The sequence below is a fragment of the Aphis gossypii genome, chromosome 2, assembly GCF_020184175.1.
Source record: "Aphis gossypii isolate Hap1 chromosome 2, ASM2018417v2, whole genome shotgun sequence".
Lineage (NCBI taxonomy): Eukaryota > Metazoa > Arthropoda > Insecta > Hemiptera > Aphididae > Aphis > Aphis gossypii.
The window spans coordinates 49,135,779-49,158,720 of NC_065531.1; the positions used below are offsets into that span (position 1 = coordinate 49,135,779).

The window sequence follows — 22,942 nt, forward strand, 5'->3', positions numbered from 1 at the left end:
GGTACCGCGTTCATGTTACTAGCGAGTAAATATTATACAGTCGAATACAAACGCAGTCGCATCACCATCAGTCCGACGACCGGACGCGCGGCTTTTCATCATCCGACGACGACGGTGGGCCGTGTTGTTTTTTTTTTTTTAAATGATATATTATTATAAGTGTTGTGCGTGACAATTCGCTCAGCCATCGCCGACTGTCTACACCGTAAAGATCACCAATCGCAGCGTCGTCTTTCTCCCGCTCCAAGTCCTGCCGGTAAGTACCTCGTGAGTCGCATTAATTTTCGATTTCGCATATTCCGCGAGACTTAACGCGCCTATACGGTTGAGTAATAACGCAGTATTACACTGATGCTGTACACGAGCACTGGTCTGCCGAGTTATCAGCTGCCCCCGCGGAGACTAACGTGTAATGACAACATGTTGTAGGTAAAAGATTTCCACATATTTTACCCAACAGCGAGCAACAGAGTGGTGTGTACACTTGCAGAGATATCGTACTGTAATTTATTGGCACCTGTGGGTACGTGTGAAAATCTAGGACGTTCGCTGAATCTACAGTTTTTCGCAGCAGAAATGTTTAGCGCGTTATTTACGTTGAAAAATAACTAACCTATAATATTATTATTATTATTTTTACCTCGTAAATTATACTCGATTTATAACATACTCGGTAGCCAAGTATTGCCATTCATGCGATCTCTCAAGGACGATCATATTTTTTCATTGGGCGGGACCGAGACGGCTTGCCCCTCCTCACCAAGCATACTCAAAAACACTCGGGTCCACTACAAAAGTTGAAATCACTCTCCCCACTTCCACCGACCGTCATTATTGACAAGGCAGTGATCTGAGTTCTACAGATTAGACAATCCTTTCATCTAACGTTCAGAAATATTTCGATACCGTTTGGTTTCAGTTTGCGAACCTAAAAGTGTATAGGTATTATATGGTGTCAATAAAGTATAGACGAATACGTGATTACCTTATAGGTATACGTATTTGAAATATATATATAATTTAATAATAGTTGTGCATCTCATCATGCCTACGTCTACAATGTCAGCTGTACTAACACAATCAAATGTGGGCTTGACCTGATTAACTATCAATAATGATAAACTCGTACCATGTTTTATTTAATACATTTGGTATGCAAATGCTTCGGTGTATCTATATGATACTAATCATTTTGTTTTCTAGTTGAACCACTCTACCTTTAGTATAAATCGAAATTAATACGATCAATATTTAAATGATAACCACAATTTATTATCAATATCGCAGTTCTTATAGATTGCTAAGTGCAACGTCTTTGGTTCGAATTTCAGACATGGATGATTCTTTCTCACAGGACAGACACTAGCCAAATTGTTTAAAGTAAAAACCCATCGTCTCCTTCCCTTATCCACGTGGTAGGAAATGGGATACAATGTTTTTTTAGGTCCAATAACTTCAATAGAACTATATAATTACATCAAATCAATTACACGATTGAATTAGAACCGTTAAAGGTGTAAGACTAAAATATATATATATAGACCAAAATTATTAGTTTATTATTACACAATATTGCATGTTAAATATTTTGTATAGATGAGTCATGGATGGGCATAATATTAGCTAGTTATAGCAATAGTAGTATTAGTAGTAGTGGGAAGCTGTGAAACGGTACGTTACTCTAATCTTGGGAACTAAAGAAGAAGAAAAACGATAAAGTCAGTAGAAAGAGAAATCTGAGGCGGCGAGCGTACACGTCGGTCTGAGAAACTGATACCTAATTGTTAAAACATACGTGTAATATTATTAAAACTAAGATCCTGTGATGTTGATTCTGTTATTTTGCTGTTCATTATTTTAATTTATTTTACATAAAATATTGAATATTTATTTTGATAAATAAAAGATGGCAGCTCGATGGGAAAGCAAAGCAAAAGCAATCTTCCACCGAGTCCGGCAATGCGATAAGATAAAAAAAAATAGTAGTAGTAGTAGTAGTAGGCATTAGGCATGTAATAAACCCAATGAATGGTTATTACAATTAAACAATATATTTATTAAATAATTATTATGTTCTTGATCACACACGTGTATTATAATGTTGCACGAACCATAATAATGATTAATTTTTTTAAATTACAAATTTAACTACAACAGTAGTAATAGTTAATACAGATAAAAAATCATTTAATAATTAGTTTTAATAATTTAAACATTAAAAATACAGAAATATAAATCAAGCCTATCTATAAAAATTAATATCATTACCATTAGTTGTTAAAAAAAAGCTAAAAGTAAATTTCAGTATATCCAAATTAACTTGTTGCATCATTATTCATTAATAATAAAACATTTTCGGTCTGGGATGGTAATAATTAATACAAATAAACTGTGACTACTAACTAGGTATGATAAACCAACCATAATGAATGATGGTTGACATTAAAGGTTAAATTGTATATTTTATAGTTGATAACAATAAAATACGCTTATTAAACAATATACCGTTGTTATTTACTTTTTTTGTGATTAATTAATTTAGTTTGGTATATAATTAAAACTAGAATATTTTGGTTTCCATGGTTTATTTTATAAATTAATAAGCTAGTTGTACTGTAAGCCAATGCCTTATACAAAATATAAGAACTACCCATGTGTTAATTTGTATAAATGACAAATATTCAAAATCATATCGGTTTCAACATTGCAGAATAAATATACAATAGATGATAATACGCATAATACGTAGTGGTGTACTATATCTAAAATGTACACAATTTACACAGTGATAATAATAAAAGAAGATTGCCTTTTCTTAGATATACTCACTGTGCCATATTCTACAGTCATTACTAAAAATAGTTGGTTAGGTATAATCGGTGAAAACTTAAGGATTACAATTTTTAAAAAGAAAAAGTTGTTTTTGGAAAAATTAAGAAATAAATTAAAACCTTCTCAAAAAAATAAGAGATTTTTGAAAAATTATAAACTATCCAATAAATAATAACAAGACATTAATAATTCTAAATAATAATTACTATCAATTTAAGTTTTAACTTTAAGTTTATGTGAGGGATGTATTTTGCTAATTCTTTATTCCTGATTAAAATGAAATATTAGAATTTTTATTTATTTACCATTATTAGGTATTTAATATTCATAATTTTGGACAATTAGGTATACTTAATTAATACATTTATTTGTGATAATATCATATTTTAAGTATTTATGTGCTATATAGTAACAAATTTTTAATTACTAATTTAAAAAACATTAAAACTATTCAATACTCACCCGTTACCATAATCATTACCTTAAATATATAAAAATATATATATATAATAATCTATTTAATTTTGATTTTTTTTCATCTCTACGTATTATAGAAAATTATATTTCAATGTTAATGTACTACATCATGTGGGTTTAGAAAGTTTAAGTATAATAAATATTTCTAAATCCAACTGAGTATATCAATTTGTCACTATATAAATGCCAGATCAAGTAGTTGGGATACTCAGGCATTCCTACAACTTCATATTATAAAGAAATTCGAGAAGCTTTATAAAAAAAATGAATTATTTTATCAGACAAGATCCAAGCATATTATATTATTTTCCACTTCACTTGGTCACTATTGTTTTTAATAGTCGATAGATAATATTATATTATTTAATTCGTTGCGTTTATCATTCTTTTTTTTGTCATTTAAGACTCTTCGAGACTTAACGACATTATTATTTCATGTACACAATTTTATTATAGTATATTGAAGTAGTCAATCGATCGAAAAAAAATACAAATTAATGAAAAAAACTAAACCGGATAAAAATCCTATACCTTACATAGTAAATTTTTATAGTAAACCATACAGTGACTGTTAAAATATTCTCCACCTTTATAATAAGATCAACTATAACTTAATTATACTGTACGTACCTATGAGATTCATCATCCCGGACAAACTATACATTTTTAAAAAACAATTTACTAAGAATATATTTAAAAGCCTTGTGGATTCTGCGAAATAAAAACAAATTACACAACAACATAATTGTATGAATACCGTGCATTTTAATCTAGATCAACAACTAATTAAAAATATTAGAAAAAAACTATACCTAACTAAAGAGCACACTCAATTATACAAATCAAACAAAATCTAGTCACCACAGTTGTAGAAGTAAACTAAAACTCCTTAGAAAATTGTTGGCCAAAACCACAGTAAAATGATCCCGCACCGGTATAATGATCCATAAAATAATGATATAATGCTAACCTCCCTGAGCGTTTTCTTTTCAGGCTAGTTTGGGCGAACGAATTTCTAGTACGTTTACCTCGAGACATCCTATCAAATTCTGAAAGTGATCAGGATTGATTACCACCGGAATGTACTAATTCAGTTTTTTTTTAAATAATAATTTTTGAGTATTTTGATACTTAATAATACAATTTTGGATGAATTTTTTTTAAGTATTTTTAAAGTTTCTCTAACAAAATAATCTAAACTTCTTGATTTTGTAATACAATTTCTTACTATTAGAAACAATTAGAAACAATAGATGCCAATAATATATATGGTAATATTACAATTACAATTATAATAACGTACAATATAATTTAGCAGATATTACAAAATATTAATACATATAGCTAATCATCAAAGTTGCTGAACAATGGAATAGTGAAGAATTGATAATTCGGAATAGCAATTATTGCATTAAAATAATTAATTAATATTGAGTTGAATGAGTAATTTTTTTTTCAAAGAATTTAAAACTCAAAATAGATGACTCATATTATGTCGGTAGTTCTTAGAGTTGGAATTGTCTTTACCTAGTTTTTTGATTAAAAATATTAAATTATTTAATTTATATCAGGGAATTGGATTAACTATATAAATATAATGTATATTACCGCTTTTGTTAGAATATTTTTCATCGTTGTATTTATTAAAAATTTAAAAATTAAACAACTTTTAAGGTTATAATGTATCATCTATATCGCATTGTATTATATTATTACATAATAACCAACTATTATTGTTAAACGTTTTGTAATCAAAATTTAAGCATTATAATATAACACAGATGTCAAATTGTTTTTTATAAGAATAGTATTTCATACAAATTAAAATTAATGTTTGTTTCTATATCTTTTAAATGGACTCAAATGCTACTGAACCGTTTTTAATATAAAAAGTTATCTTATAGATATTATAAAATATTCTTCGAGATAGGGCAGGGTTTGTAACTTCGTTTTTTAATCCGCATAAGTTAGATTACTCTTTAGGACTCATGCATGAATTTAGTTTTGGCCCAGAAAAATTTTGTTCATTAAAATGGTTGAATTGATTTAATTATAGATTATATAACTATTATAAATTACCTAGCATAAATATAGAAAATTAAAATTAAAAATATAGGATGAAAATTTGTTACATAAACACTATTTACAATCAAAACAAGGTTTTGAACGAAATACTGTTCTAAAATTAAACGATTTATTCTCGAGTGGAATAAAAATCATATTATATAAATTATGAACTACCAATTACGAAGCTAAGTAATTAAACTAGTATTTTATAAAATACGAATTTTTAGACAGTGATTAATGAATTATACTGAACAATTAATACGTTTTTTATAATATTTACAAAAGCAAATCGACATCTGCGATCTAATATTAGTATCAATTACACGCATTATGCACCTGAGTAGAGGTACGATATGGCAGAAGTTCAGGACCTGCGAATGCAGCATATGATAATTTTTTAACTTAGTCATAACAATAAATCAAACACTACCGTATTGCAAGGGAAAACCAATTGAGCAATAATCTTATCATACATTATAAATTATGATATGAAAATAAATATTAATCTTTCATTTGCAAACATTTCAAGTAGTTGATTTATAAGTTGTAACGCATTTTGTAAAATAATTTGTTCTGACTTAAAATAAGTCCAGAAAAGGCATAATAATTACATTTATAACTACAACTACTGGTTCGTATTTTTATTTTTCGATCGATACAAAAAAAAAAATATGAACTTTTATAATCATAATTGTATGAAAAGTGATTGTTTTATAAAAAAAAAAAACACTATTTCTACTGGAATATATTATGTAAAAAAAAAAAAAAAAAAAACCCGTCTATAGATTTCGCAATAACGAGTTGGACAGGGAAAAAATCGCCGGGCATAAAACCTCACGATTAAAACAGCCTGCGTGTGTTTCAGACGGACTTGCACGACGACGACATCGTCACCCAACCTACACGCGCGACGGCGATGGTGGCATCGACGAAGGGCGACGACAAGTCGGCCGACGACCAACGTCGGCAGCTGACGACGGAACAGCCGGACGGCGGCGGCCGCGCCAGGGAACCGCTGTACCGGACGGCGCTGCGGAACATGACGGTGGAACCGATGCTGTTCCCGTACCTGATCGCGTCCATACTGGTCATACTGGCCAACCAGAACCTGAACATCCAAAAGGCGTGCCGGGTGGAACTGAAACTGGGCACGGAGGTGTGCGACGACCTGGAGAACAAGGACAAGAACAGCACCCAGCTGACGGACAGCGAGATCGCCGTGCAAAAGCTGGTCGCCGACATGCTCATATGGCAGACGATATTGCAGAGCAGCGTGCCCGCCGTGTTCGTGCTGTTCCTGGGCTCGTGGAGCGACCGGAACAGGCTGCGCCGGCCGTGCATGCTGTTGCCCGTCTACGGCGAGGTGGTCCGGAACCTGGGCCTGCTGGTGTGCGTCTACTTCTTCGACCAGCTGCCGATGAACCTGACCGGTCTGTGGCAGTCGCTGCCGATCGCCGTCACCGGTTACTGGACGGTCTTGTACATGGCGGTGTTCTCGTACGTGGGCGACCACAGCACGGTAAGCGGTTACACGGGGTTTTCCGGTTACCTATACAACGTTTTCCGAAAGACCGCATGCGTTAGTTGTTATAATTTATTGATATATACGGTCGGATGTGTTATTAATAGTCTAGACGGTCTTTCCGCATACATTAACATAAATATTTAAATATTTTAATATTATATTAAATATTTTGTCCCGTACGCCTGTAAGTCGTATCGTTTTCACGTATATAATCGATGATTGCAAGTGTGATTAATAGGTGTTGGGCATACCTAACGGGTAGGTATATCTAGAAAAATACGATTTACGACGTGTTCGATTAAACGGCCAACACATTTTTGCACTCGTCGTAGGCTTTTACTTGTTTTTAGTGTATAATAATATACTGTAAGTAGGTATTTGTGCTATAAACAGTCGACGACATAAAAATATTCCATCTGAATCTTTAGAAAATATTATCAATTATGTACATTATAAAATATAATAATATAGTTCGTAAAAGTTTCAAATGCTCATTAATAATAATATCTTTGAATCACAACAAACAATAGTATCCGTTATATACCTATTCTTCGTTTAAATATCAAATTACTTCCAAATTTAAACTTCAAACGTTTAAAGTTTTACAAACTTTTTTTATCAAAACTAAACGTTTCTTTAATACTTCAAAAAGTGTAGGTAGTTTTTATGTAATCTTTTTATGGTTATTACTTTTTGAGTAACTTAAACTAAAATCGTGAATGAATAATTTATCATTATCGATATCCATTTTTGTCAAAATATTCTAACTTTAGACGACCTTAAAAAATATTTATGGAATCACGATCAATTCTTTCTTATTACTCTTGTAATAAAAACTCAAACACAACCTGTTATTACATTTTCAGACATTAAGTAGGAATAATTAAAATCTTATGAACTTTTAACTAAAAAATAGTTTCAAGTTTTCGTGATTTTATTAAATTTCGTAATTTTAAACATTGAAAAATAATCTTTAAAGTACCTGTACAAAAAAGAAGCTAAAATATTTTTAAAATTATTTGTGTTTAGGTTATGCTAATATTTATGTATTTAGTGAAAATTTCAAGTCTACAGTTAATAATTTTAGAGTAGAAACAAAAATAATCAATTTTGTAAAATATGGTTCTGCTTAAAAATTCTTTTTATTCATTCATTTGTTTTTTTTTTATTATTATTATTATTTTAATAAGTACCTACTAAGAAGATTTTCACTTTTCATCTTCTTACCTAAAAAAATAAAAATTAGATCCAATTTGATACCAAAAACCATCTTCAATGTTGAAAATAATCTAAAATTAGTATTACGTGAAAATATTAAATGAAAACATGAGGTCTAATGAAATTTAATTATTGTGTTACTCATCATATTGATGTTACTTATATTAATCTGTTACGAATTTAACCTTAATTTATTGGTTTATAAAATGTGTTACATGATTTGTGTACCCATGTTCAAGATAATTAAATTTTTATGATTCAAACAGTTATCTATAATCTTTAATAATTGGATTTATTTAAATTAAATTATAACTGTAAAGTTTATAACGATTATTAAGCGTTTTGAATAATTTATACGTATGCATGATAGGTACAATTGAACATTTTATTTTTAATCCTACTTACGGCGTTGTTGCGTATACAACTTATTATTGCCAATGGTTATTTCAAATAAAATATCTACTCTAATGAATTATACAATTTATTTATCAAATTGCATATATATTTCTCTTAATTTAACATTTAATCATTTGTCGGTAGTGTAAAAATAATGTTAATCATCATTTTTTCTAAGATAGTGGTGTATATCTTTAAAAGATTACTCAAGAATTCTCTTATGTAATTAGTAATAAATTATTGTGTGTAATGCATTATTAAATGTACCCTTATTTAATACTTGTACTCTTTTCTCCAAGAAATTTAATTAAATCCTCATAATATATACACAACATTTGAATAATACAACAAGCTATGATTACTTAAAGAAAGTAAATTAGGTGTAATACTATCATAATTAAGTTATAAATCTACTAAAATTGTTAAAATTCATAAAAAAAAAAAAAAAAAATTATATCGCATTTGCTTGTGGTAGTTAATTAACTAAAATGTTTTTTTATTTGTTTATTTATTTATTTAACATCATTGCTTAATGTTAAATAAATACTAAGAATTGTATTTTTTAGTAAACATAATATTCTTAGATACTGAGTTATTTCAAATAGTATAAAGTACCTTCTTGCCTAACTAAAACTAAAGAAGTGTAATGATATGTACTTATATTATTATTTATTAGAAAAACACTGCTTAGTGTTTATACATCATAACCATAGATTGCACACAAACATTTTTCTATGTTACCTAATGGAAACCTATAATTATTATAAACTTAAAGAAATATATAAATAGTTTCGCTTGTGAAATTATATTATTAACTGAACGAAGGTCATATTTATAGAGATAAAAATATGATTATTACTTAAACATTCCACCACAATTTTTAAGCTGATTTAGTTACATTTGAATATGTAAATTAAAGAAATTGGTCGGTATATTTTACTATTACATAACATAATATTGACATAGACTGCTTTAAACTATCTTTTATAATTTATACCATGTTGGACTATTTTACTTTATAATAATTCTTTGTAACTCTATATTTATTTGCATATTTGCCTAAATTATTATTTGATGTGTTTGTTATATTAATATTTATTAAAACTATTATCATTTATCAACAGAAATAGTAAAATATCAAAGATGAATTTAAAAAAAAAAAATTATTTTCTTTCATTTATCAGTTATATTAGTGCAATATGCGTATAACTGTTTAAAGCTCCGTAATTATATTTGAAAAAAAAATAAGAAGAACTGTTTCTGAAGGGAAATGAATTTTTTTATCCCTATTATTTTTAAGAACTACTACTAATTAATATAATAAGGTTTAAACTTTAAAACATTTTTTCCAAAATTAATTGCATTTAAAATATATTATTATAACAATAATGTTCTAAAAACTGAATGCAAAAACCAACACCTTAATCTGTACACTTGGAAAAAATATTCTTTCAAGAAGCATTTAATTATATCATTTAAATTTATATTATATACATTAATATACCTTTTTTTTACATACAGGATCAAAATAAAACTTTAAAAGTTGGTATGGTCAATGCAACAATGGCCTTATGTCTTCCTATAGGTACTGGCTTGTCCGGTATATTATATCGTGAACTCGGATTCACCGGAGTATACATCATAGCTTTGATTCTCTGTTGCATCAGTATTTGGATGGCACACATTTTCGTTCACGATACAAAACAAATAAAATTCGATTCGGGTAAGAAACATAAAAGATCTTATTGGACTCGAATCAAGTTTTTTTTCAGTTTAAATCATATAATTGATGCGTTCAAAATAACATTCAAAAAGGAAAAAAACAATAGAAGAATGAAAGTTATTGCTCTGACATTGCTCATAACTGGAGTCATGGGTCCACTGCAAGGTAAAATGAATTTATATTTTTTCGGAAATAATATTATGTTGTTCAAATTATTTGTGGTTTTTAATAACAGATAGACACGGTTATCATAATAGAGCACATATTTTAAATTTCCAATAAATCTTTTAAAATCCAATTATAATGTTACATTACAATACATTATTATAATGTGAATATGCAAGTATAACATATAAATAACGATTAAATGGTTCTAAACAAAAAAAATATTAGGTATCTACATTGCTTAGATTATTTTTGTACTATAAATCTGAACAGATAGAATAAATCGGCGGAGTACGCGCGATTGCGCTCGTTATACCTTTTTAGGTATAGTACTATTGCACGCAGTGCCAGAATAACAAAAAACACAATCTTAATTACTCAAAGGCGTACGATTGCGCATGAAATTGGGTAAGACGTTGCCAAATTTATTATTTTTTTTAATGTTTAAATACAGATACAAATACATTAATTCAGAAACTAAGAATAGTATAATATTAAAAAAAAAAAACTATCATTAAATTTACTTAAATAATACAAAATAAAAAAAAGTTAATAATTCAATATTTAAATTAAATTTAAAAATAATATAATATTAAACTATCCACAAAATAAAAAAATTTAATTATTCAAAAAATATAATAATCCAACATTTAAATTTTTTAATTTTAAAACTCCGATACCTATTTCCAACTATAGCCAAATAGGTACTTAAGTAAATTTTTTGATGTTTCATTATTTAAATAATGTTTGTGTTCAATTTTCAGATATTTGATTTTCCTTAATTCTTCCTTCGATTTTGGTTTAATAAAATTATTCCTTTGGAAATGGTTAATAATGACTGTTTCTGTCTGAGTTTCCATAAGGATAGTTAAAACAATAAATATCGGTGAAAAACAGCATGTTTCTAGCCGGAAAAACTTCTTTTGTTGCTCCAATAGCACCAATTTTAAAGTTAATATGTAGTATTTTAATTTTAAAAATGAGTGATTGCTTTTCGCAATTACTAATAAAATATTTCCATACATTAATATTATATTAAGTATTTTTAAGTTTATCTACTATAATCTACTATAGTATCGTACGGATTTACCATGGGCCGATGGACTTATATATTTGGCAACGTTGTTTAAAAGTAAAAATAATATAGCGCGAGCAACCGTACGACGCTTAAAAAGGTACCTACCGCTGATAAGGACCGCGCACAATCGTATCGTGCCCGAATAAACGTTTTATTTAAAACAAATTTAAATACATTCACCGTATTAATGTACATAATATTAAAATAAGACACATTAATAACAATTATAATATTACGTAATAAAACTATGATTTAATAATCATTTCTCCAATTTATTAAACAGCTATGTTAAATAATAATTATAGATAAAGTATTAAGTAATAATACTTCTAAAATCATTTTTATCGGAATTTAATTGATAACAAACAGCCGAAGGGACAAACGATAATAATTAGTAAATCGGGTACTCTAAGTAGACCTTGTTTCTTATTTACGATTACCTATGAATGATATATTAACATTAAAAATAATTATAAATAAAAACACATAGTATTTTTCTTCTATTACTGAATAAATCGAGTTAATACCAATTATTGAATCCACACATAAACGCGTCATTGAATTAAATCTATGATTTATTAGTTATATCCATATTAATACATGTAGTATGTACTTACATGTATTTAATAAATAAATGTAAATCGATAGTAATCAATATAAAGACGTATAATAAGGCAGAATGTTGATCCTTTAATTTACATTAAGTACATTAAAATAAGATACTATCATAATAATATTAATAATTATAGTCTATAGACTAGACCTTAATCGTAATAGGTATAATAGGTATATAATATTATATCTAATCCATATTTTGTTTTTCCAAATATCAAGGTATTACCTATCTAACATTTTTAAATTCATATTCTTAAGGTAGGCCAAAACTAGAATATTGTAAACTGTTATTGAACCCCGCCGGCCAAATAATAATATTTTAAGTTAGGTATTCATTTTTTTTTTTTAAGTATTTAATGGATACATTTTAATAAATAATAAATGATATTAATATAATATGTAGAAAAGTTTCGAATCTCTACCAATAATATAATATTTTAAGTTACAAAAAAAATAACTAAAATCGTTATTTTTGTTTAAATATCTTAGTTTGTCAACATTTGAGATTAAAACATGTAGATATAGCAAATGTTATGTAAAATTATATTAAAGGATTTTTTAAGGATTTTAAGGACTATTATGACTTATGAGGGATCTTGTTTTATATTTTTGTGACAGAATTTTTTTAAGATTACGTACCTATTTCTATCAGAAATTGTATCATATTGCGTAACGTAGCTGTAGTATAGTAAACGGGTATCCTAAATAAATAATAGAATTACATGTGGAACACGCATGGTCGAAACCAGTTTAAGAGTCTGATGAGTCATCTTAAATATCGTCTCTAGTATGTTTACTGTAAAAACCAGACGGTGGAATAATCGTTTGAATCTATTTTATTTTTTTATCAAGAAGATCTTATAAATGTGAGCTCGAAATGTCTTGAATGTTAAAAAAAAAAGTATAATTTTAAATAGACTAATATTATAATATAATATAATAAGCAATTAAAAATCAATAAATTTATTTAATTCCTTTTTATTTTAATTAGTTAAATAATTAGTTTTAATAATGTCATCAACATTTATTTTTCTATATTAATTCGTTTTTTTCACATTAATTTAAATTCCTATATTACGATATTAACTTCAGAGACATGCAATAATTTAATATACCTAATAAACGTAATTTTATTTTTTTTCCGAACAATATAATATGTACTCCAAAAGTAAAATGATAGGAAATATTACACTCAAAATATATTTTCAAACAATATATTTTTGGCTGTATCATTTTCAGATATAATATTTTCGAATAAAATATTGTTTATGTGTTTTTTTTTATATCAAATAGTTTTCGGATAAAATAATTTCGACAGAAATATTTTCAGTATTTTATTAAGTCACCACCTGTTGTTATTACGAACAAAACTATTCATATAATTTTATTATATCGCGTTATTTAAATTTTAAAATTAATTATTAATCAAATACATAGATATCTTTGTAAATTTATTCAAAACTATGCGATCAAAATGCATATAAATATTATTTAAAACCGTACACATTTGTGTCTACATTACCTAATATCACATCATACTTAGAATACTCATAATATTATTTGTTGAAATTCTAGGTGACAAAGGAGTCGCATATTTGTTTACTCGAGTCAAGTTTAATTGGAACGAAGTGCAATTCAGCGTGTACTCGACCACTACGATGTGCATCAATCTTGTGGGTCAGTGACATTGAACATTTACTTCAGGATTAAATTGTGCACAATATTTTTGGCATTGTAAACATGTCATGCTTAATTCGGAATATTTTTTACGTGTCTCGCAGGAACATTTGTGACTCTCGGGATTGTAGTCAGAAAGTTCGGAGTTGACGATGCATTGATCGGTACTGTGGCTACTACTGGAAAATTAATAGCGCAATTCATATACGTATCTGCCACTAGTCCAGTGGTATTCTATTTAGGTAAGTGATATTGTCAGTGTGCCAAAAATAACTTACTCAATAGCGGTATCGGCCTTCGACGTAAATACGAATACCGCGGCGTAATACATATTATAATTACGATTTGTAATGGTTTACAAATTTACAATAATTTATTAATAATAAATTATCATTGATATTATTTCCGTCATTCTATATTTCTCAATAATACCCAACAATATTATTGTAAATGTGTAAAAATATTATATTGTGTAAGTGTGTAACGAAAAATCTCGATTGCAGCGGCGCTTGTGAACTGCTTACAAGGACCAGCCATCATTTCCATGAAATCGATCATAAACAAAATTATTCCGGCCGAGGAATTAGGTGAGTATCAACACCTGTACTGTTCACGTGTAAGGCTGCATCCGAATTGGTTCCCATACCTAAAAATTGTCATCCGAATTGGTTCCCGATATTCTACAGATAGGCGGCACACATCAGAATTGGTTAACGATAAACACTTTCGAAATAGGCGAAATACTATCTAATAATATTATTTAATATTTAATTTAATGTCATTAAAATCGATTAATGTAAGGCTTGATGAATTCTTTGATTGCATTCTTGAAAACTATATTGAAAAAGATAGTTCATTTCCACCAACAATGTGGGCCGAATATACGAATAGTATAGATTATAGAACGAACAACTACCTAATTGCTGTGAATCATTTCACAGCAAGTTCAACAGTTGTTTTTATTCTGCACATCCGAACATTTTTCAATTCGTGGATGTATTTAAAGAAATCCAAATTGAATCTTATATAAAATTATGGAGTACAGAAAAAGCACAAAATCTTAAATCTAAAAATAAAGAAATATATATAAAAACATAAATGGACAAATATAAAAATAATACTATTAATCGATTAGAATTTATAAAAAATGTTTGCTATAAATTTTTATCCCAATAATACATTAATATCTAATAACATAAAAAGAAATAGACAGATTAATATTTTGTATATTTATTTTATATTTTGAATTTAAAAAAAAAATTTGTTATTATTATTATTATTATTATTACTTATTTTAATGTACCATAACAAAAAATTATAAAAGTGGCAAAAAATCATAATTTTTAACCATACCTGCATAATATTATGTAGGCAGTCCTAAGTCTGTATAAAATGGGAAAGAAAATTGAAAATGCTTTGACCAGGGAACCAATTCGGATACTCCGACGTATTACACCGTGATAATACAGTTTTACAATAATTTCATTGTCTTTTTTTTCCTATAGGTCAAGTCTGCGCAGTCACAGGTATCGGAGAAAACGTTATACCTATTTTGTGTGGCCCGTTGTATAGTTACGTGTATGAATCTACAGTGGGCTTCTTCCCTAGCGCTTACTTCTTACTCACTGCGGCCATAACGGTGCCGACTATTTTTCTCTATCTGTAAGTACTGCAGAGTATATAATTATAATATATTTATTATTTATACACATCGAAACATCTCACTTAATAATTTAATTCTAAATCCTATCGGGATCGTATGAATTTTCGGACACATTTTATTATCACATTATGATAACAGATAATCGTTGTAGATGTTATTACCCCATAATTGAAACGGCAATAACACGATTTCGCAAATTTGAGGAATCGCGTTGGTTTTAATAGCCACTGTGATACCGAAACGTTGCCATACAGTTAATTACTCTATAGTGTTAATATAAATTGTAATTTTTGAAAAATTTGATTTTTTCTCAGTTGGTTACGGTAAAACGTGGCATGATATTATTATGATGCTATATTCAATATCGTTTACAATTATATTAAACGGGAAATAAATAGTAAGTTATGAAATGCACAAGAAAATGATCCGCTATAAATCGTACAATTCAAAACATTTGTTATTATAAAACATAAAAAAATATAATAACGACAGTTTTATTCGTCATATCGTTACATCGTTGTTCGCTAAACGATATTTTGACGCTCGGTGAAAACGCGCCGTGTATCGCCCGAGTACCGCTCAAGTAACGCGCGTTACCGGGTGCCACCGCCGTACGCTTACCGCGCGTCGAAATCACTCGTCTAGTGTGGCTCGGCCCTTACAATAATAATATACATATTTTGTTTTCGAAATGGCAACGTTGCATTTAAAATCATGCGGAATCCTGTATACAATAAATGAAATTTGCGGAGTCGCATATGTATACATCAGCGGCTATTAAAATCAACACGCGAATTTGCGGAATCCGCCGATCGAAACTAGAAATCGAGTGATATCGTTTTTTTTGCTATTTTAATCGTAAACCATCTCTGATTATTAAAATATAATAAATCATTATAACAATAATATGTAAAAACGAGTGATTTCGTCGTCTTGTTTTAGATGGCTCTATACGCAACACAAAAAGGAAATCAGAGGGTCGTACGAAAAAATACCCGACACGGACGTCCCGAAGGAACCGAACGGTGCTACTACTAAGTATGGCGCAATAAAACCGTAACAGTTGATCGAATGTATTGTTTATTAATGGGATGAAGTGTGTTACGAGTTATTAGTCATAATAATAATGTGTACTTCCTACACATAGTACTTCCTACTACTACCCGGCTTGATATCAACTATTCGTTAAAGCGACACGGATGTTTTCTCATTCAAAAGTTCCTATCAATCTTTTGACTATGCAATTATTACACATCACATACGAATAATAATATAAGTGTCGAGGCCTATTATTATGTAAACTAATCGTGTAGATTTGATTGTATAAACCTGCGTCTATTAATATTGTATTGTTTTTGTAAAATTTCGTAGGCAAATTAATGTTGAGCGTTTGTAACATTTCATTTATCGAATAAATCGGTACATATAATGTTTATAGCTATTATTTATCAATAATATGATCGCGTGTCATTGGTATAATAAAATATAGATTAGTTTATTTAAATTTCGATGTGTTATAATTTTATCGTCGAACAATAATGATGATTTTATGTGCTTGAAAAATTCACCTTGTAACATTTTTTGGATTGTTATAACTCGAGTCTAAAATATTTAACCAACCTTTTAAGATTTCAGACATGACAAAAATCTTTTATGAAGTCAATTTTATTTATTTATTTATTCATATATATTATGATTTAAGTATACGAATCCTAATAACAATAAGTATATGAAAACATTTAAATATACGAGTATATAAAATAAGTATATACTATAAACAATATACATAATATGGTGTACAAATTTCATTATTGATGTAGTTAAATTTAAATTTAAGTTATTTAATTACTAATAAATATCCAACGATAAAAAAAAATCAACAGAATTATAAACAAAAATATCAATACGGTCACCAGATAACTTTATACTTTTTTAGATTATATAGTTTAAAATTAAAAGCATGAATTTCTTAGAATCTCTATAATTGAAAAAACTTCTAATGACCCATAAAAAATTAACTCGAGGCTCAGCAGGTTTAAAAACTAATTTATATAACGAATACATAATAATTTTATTACAATATTACATCATCGCAATCAATTTACATTGAAGTTTATTATTAATGATTTTATTATGATCAACAAAATAGTAAATTATTGTATTAAGTATATTACAAAATATTTAATAACTATTTTTTACATTATAGACTACACTATAAGTAATTGTAAATATTGATAAATATAATAAGGTGTATTCAAAATATACGTCATACATTCTTATTAGTTATTAGTTGTTTTATTACTTATTAATTTTATACTTAATGAATAGTGGGTCATATAAACATTAAGTTATGCCCGGCGTATAGTATAGGCAAAGTAGGTACATTACTACAGTGTTCTAAACTGTCGACAATTTATACTACTATAGTATATCTAGTATGTATTAATATATACACATTTTGTAAAATAATATAGTTAATTAAATTATAAATGTATAAATGGTTAAGTATAAAACAAAAAATCCGTAATAATTTTATTTTAGTTTAAGTAACACAACAACGTGTGTGAGCATGTATATAATAAGAATATAACGATAAATGACGTGCAGTACGACAGCAGACACCATGGACAACGTCTAGAATCATGGCTAAAATATCTATGTATGTATCTATTAACAGAAAAGTAGACAACTATGATTGGAGGGTATAAACCTAGTGGACATTTCACAAAACTTGATTTTTTTTTTTTTAATTTCAATTCACGCTTTATTCCCGTGAACATGGAAGTCTAGTTTTAAAATTCATACGAAACTCTACTCCGTCAAATTGTGATCAAGCAAACCTAGTACATAGACCATTGTTGTAGGGTACACCGATAACGAGCCAAGCCATATTGATGATTAAAATAATTGAAATAAAAAACGATTAAAGTTGTACATCTTATTAATTCACCAACTATTTAACGCATTCATATTATAATTAATCATGTAATAAAAAAACATTATTATTTTTTTTTTTTTTTTAATAGCTTTAGTGAACAAAAACTTCTTTAATCTTTTTTTCTGCTAAAGATTTTTTAATTTTGTTTTTATAACACAAAAAGTGAGTGAACAAAAAAATAATCAAAATATTAAAAGTAGGTAATAATAGTAACAATTGTAATATATATATATATACCAGATACCTACATATTATTACATGAGTCATTTATTATCATAATTATTAGGGCTCAGATTTTAAAGCATAATAAGCAACTTATAAAGCACACGATTGTTTTCAAAAAAAAAACAAAAAAGAGGCATATTTATTTTTTAAAAAAAGCAACGAAATAAAGCACAACTAAAAATTAACAATATGAACTAGTTATAAAAATGAATAAAAAATGTTAAAATATTAGTTTAAATTAAAAAAAAAGAATTAACTACTATGTATTTCCCTAGATTTTCAATAATGAAATCGACTCTAATGTCCAACAGAATATTTTTATATGTAAAAAACGAACTCTCTACATCCACAGAAGTGATCGGTGCATACTTCATACAAAAGATTTCAAATTACAACACTAAATCTTAAATTTTGAAATAGTTGTTATCGATGTTATAGGCATACTGAACGTATAGGTATTGCAGGCTATATGCAGATCGAGATCGATAATCTGTACGTTTGTATATTATAAACAAACCTATAATGAAAACAATAATAATCCAATATAACCATTTAGTCCGCACAATGGGTTTTTACGTTTTTTATTAATTCAATTTGTATTATTAACATAGTAGCATATATAATAATAAACATATAAAAATTCTACAGCTGAAATAATTGGAAATAAAACAAAAAAAGCATTTACATAAAAAAATATCAAAAATAAAATGGTTTAATGGAATCAGAATGACGTGAAACAAATTTATGTATAAAAATTAGATTTCTATCTCATATATAAAAAAAAGATGGATAAACTTCAAAATCCGAGCCATAAATGGTACTAGCTAGTTAGGTTGCTAGCATACCAACTAGGTGCGCCATCTCTTAATCAGTGGAGCACATCATGACATTTTCATTACATATTTTTGAATTTTTCTGTAATACGGTAACTATATAATATATTATTATAAAACATTTACACAAATACGATTTGAGGTTAAATTCTTAAGGTTCCAGTTTATTTTTATTAACTACCTATTTGTGTAAACCTAAATGTCAAAACATAATTCGTAATAGTGTTTTAATTTCAAAATGAAATTAATGTAGAACAATAATTGCCGCTAACGAGTACCTACCTAATGACTTTGCAGTGCGTAAGTACCAATGATCTCATGTCCGTGAGTGTGTGTACCGTTTACGGCATAATTATACCACTTAACTAAATACATTATTTAAACGAATATTACAATGTATTTATTTCGACGAGTGTGAGCTGGCTCAGAACTCTTGTAAGACACGAGACAATAATGATCTTCAGTTTTGTCTGATTAATATGATGACAAATTAGACGACTGAACTGTGTGTGTAATGTGTGTGAATAATCAACGGTAAGATATATTCACAGTGGCACATAAGTGTTTGTTATTGTACTCTTGTAATGTATATAATACATTTATATATATATTAAATATGGTACTTATTGGAACAATGGTGTTATGCGTTGCAGTGTCCCCGTGTAGAACAATACAAACGTAACAAATAATACATTCAAAAGCGATTGTTATTATGAGAACACCTCGCGGGCCTTTGTGGATCAACGATAATTCATAAAGGGAAAACCCATCAGATACGATAAACAGATAGATAATAAACAAAACGTATCAAATCGGAAACACGGGTACACCGGACACAAACATAATACGGGCAGCGCACGTGTCTCTTGTTCCGGTCGAAGCTGTGCGTTACCTAGATCGTCTGCATAAATCGTTCATTAAGAGCATGCGTACAAAACACGTAAAATATAATATATAATTTACACTTATAATCGTCGCAAATATCCGTCTGACGTTATAATATTATTTGTGCAATCGGCCGTGTGCGTCCGGTCGACGCCCGTGCCGCGTGCACTCGCACCGCACGCCCACCGGAAACTGCTGACACAGTGACATGGGCAACTCACCCGAACGGTCTTCGCCGCAGACAGTGAGTCGCCGTCACCGTCGTCCATATACCGTAGCGCCGTTGCAGGTACCGCTTGCACTGTAGTCGTCTGTCGCGCCGGAAACGTCGGCCCGCATCGCCGCCGCCGGTCGTTTCACGCGATCTGCAAAGCCGGAAAAAGAGTGTCTCGCATATTATATTAATATATTATACGTCGTCGTATATAGGTGACAATGTCATGATGTCACTTGACATCACCGCACATTCCTCGTCCAGTTTCTCATCACCATTTTTTTTTCATACGACGTGTAGACGAAAAGTTTAGCGGTACATTAGATAATAATAATAATATTATATTATAATAATATTATTAATTATAATCGTACCGAGTACCGACGTGGCATCAAATAGTTTTTAAGCCGATATCGTATTGGTCTATTTGTACCTCGTCGTGATTATAATACGTATATCAGTCTTATGGCAACATATAATATGTAGATCTTTTTGAGCCCCTCCCTCGACCACTGTCAATTGTAGATTGAATTTCGATTTATTTGAACACCTTTTGTTTTGTAGGTACGACTCGACTATAAATACTTTCCCGTCTTTCTATACTCGTATTTTGTATTTTTTGTGATCTTTAAAAATACTGTAAACATTTTAACTTCAATTAAAATGGATATAAAAATAATTGCGCACACGATATTTTATATTTTTTGTACAGATATATAAGAACAACTTATGGATTTTGTATTACATTTTCATAAACTCGTCAATATTTTTTTTTTTAGTGTAATTTATAGAAAACAAATTTCAAATTTCAAATGTCAATAAATAATCAGTCAAAATGTTTTGAAAATTATCCTACTTTTAAGAAATGGTATAATAAGTAATTTTTGAAATACCTAAAGTTATTTGTTTTTAATTTGTAAAAGGTAGATGTACATTAAAATATAAACATCGATTTTACCGACAATTTGTTTTGCATAAAAATCCCTTTTTTATCTAATTGTTTGTTTGTTTTTCCCAATTAGTTTGAAAATATGTAATAGGAATTAAAGTGACTCGAATACTCGATCATTTATAATTTTTATGAACTTGACAAAAGCAATAATAATGAATCAAAGTTGTCTAAACTTCTTCATAATAGTAACTATGTGTTTACTATGATGAATAAAAATATGTGTAGGTAAATATCGACAAGCTACTTTGCAGTTATGCACAAATTTTGCCTAAGCCATACGCCAAACATCACTTTATGCTTGAGTGAACACTTAGTACGTGCATGTATTTAAAATAGCATATATTATAGACGAAAAACATCTTGAATATTTGACAAACAGATTGTATATTGGTGTTTTGTCAGTGTGAAAAGACAATTCCAATTGCACTATTCACTATTATTTACAAAATAGGTACCTACATAAAACTGTAGCAGACTTGTCTCCTAAAACCCCTATCGTATTAATTTAATAAAAAGTTTATTGTAATGCACATTTTTGTATTGTGCTTCTATAAAAATAATATTTAGTGAATAGGTACTATTTTTATTTGTTTATAAATATTAAATATACATGTTAATTATCATATTATAATGTAGCATCAACCACAAATATTGTTGAGCTAGTCTAAACTTGGTCTTGTGCGGAATTACCCTTCCTTATAACTGTTTTACTTGATTCTGTTTCATTCATAAGATTGTCAACGTCGAGTAAATTAGGAATAAGTCCAGTTATGTTTTTAATATTTGTGATCGATAAAGAAATACCTTTATTCTGCAGCAGAGTGGGATTGTCTTGGCCTATGAAATATAAATTATTGTTTTGGAATAATTATGTTACATGTGACATGTATGTAGAGTAGGTATATAATATTATGTAATATAAACTCAAACTCTACATTTTTTAATTACCTACATCATATTTATAATCATTAGTATAGACTACAGATTTAATACGATTAACTGTTTTTTTTTTGAGAGAGAGAGGATGACTATGTATTTGGTATGTATAAATATAGCTATATAGGTATACCTACAACTCTAATTAGTAAAAATGTATTAGTTTGACTCAAATAGTCAAATGATTTAGGAACTGTTCTTATATTTATATATCGACCCACAATAAATGTATGAATCATACCATAACCTATATTATTGATCGTTCATAATAGTGTATGTGTAATGTTTTTACAATCCTAATATAATATTATAATATTTGTTGTTAAATGTAAACATCACATCAACAAAATACTTTCCTTTAATAAATTATTAAGTATTTACTAATAATTAAATATATTAATTATTTAATATTATTTAAATAATTAAATTACAAAAAATTAAAAAATGATTTTATAGATATGCTTATTAGAATTATTCATAGTTGTCATTTTTAGGACCAATGTTGTTATGAAAACAGATTCGG

The 22,942-nt window shown here is 28.3% G+C and overlaps 1 protein-coding gene across 2 annotated transcripts; it reads left to right on the forward strand.

Annotated features, from left to right (window-relative positions):
* Positions 1–106: 106 nt before the first annotated feature.
* Positions 107–16,940, forward strand: LOC114120424 (hippocampus abundant transcript 1 protein-like). 2 transcript variants are annotated; one of them, XM_050199445.1, is made up of 8 exons: positions 107–256; positions 6,242–6,895; positions 10,037–10,403; positions 13,672–13,773; positions 13,878–14,015; positions 14,277–14,360; positions 15,279–15,435; positions 16,379–16,940. In XM_050199445.1, exons 2-8 carry the CDS (start codon positions 6,293–6,295, stop codon positions 16,494–16,496), a joined length of 1,569 nt encoding a protein of 522 aa, XP_050055402.1. In that variant the 5' UTR covers positions 107–256; positions 6,242–6,292; the 3' UTR covers positions 16,497–16,940. The 2 variants fall into 2 exon arrangements, with proteins under 2 accessions (XP_050055402.1, XP_050055403.1); XM_050199446.1 differs by lacking the exon at positions 107–256 and adding an exon at positions 5,867–6,007.
* The last annotated feature ends 6,002 nt before the right edge of the window (positions 16,941–22,942 follow it).

Bases quoted from the DNA above. Each gene is read 5' to 3' on its own strand.
- LOC114120424 (XM_050199445.1), top strand. From the start codon at position 6,293: ATGGTGGCATCGACGAAGGGCGACGACAAGTCGGCCGACGACCAACGT. The intron at 14,016-14,276 runs GTAAGTGATATT...TCTCGATTGCAG, and splicing joins TCCAGTGGTATTCTATTTAG to CGGCGCTTGTGAACTGCTTA. The intron at 14,361-15,278 runs GTGAGTATCAAC...TTTTTCCTATAG, and splicing joins TATTCCGGCCGAGGAATTAG to GTCAAGTCTGCGCAGTCACA.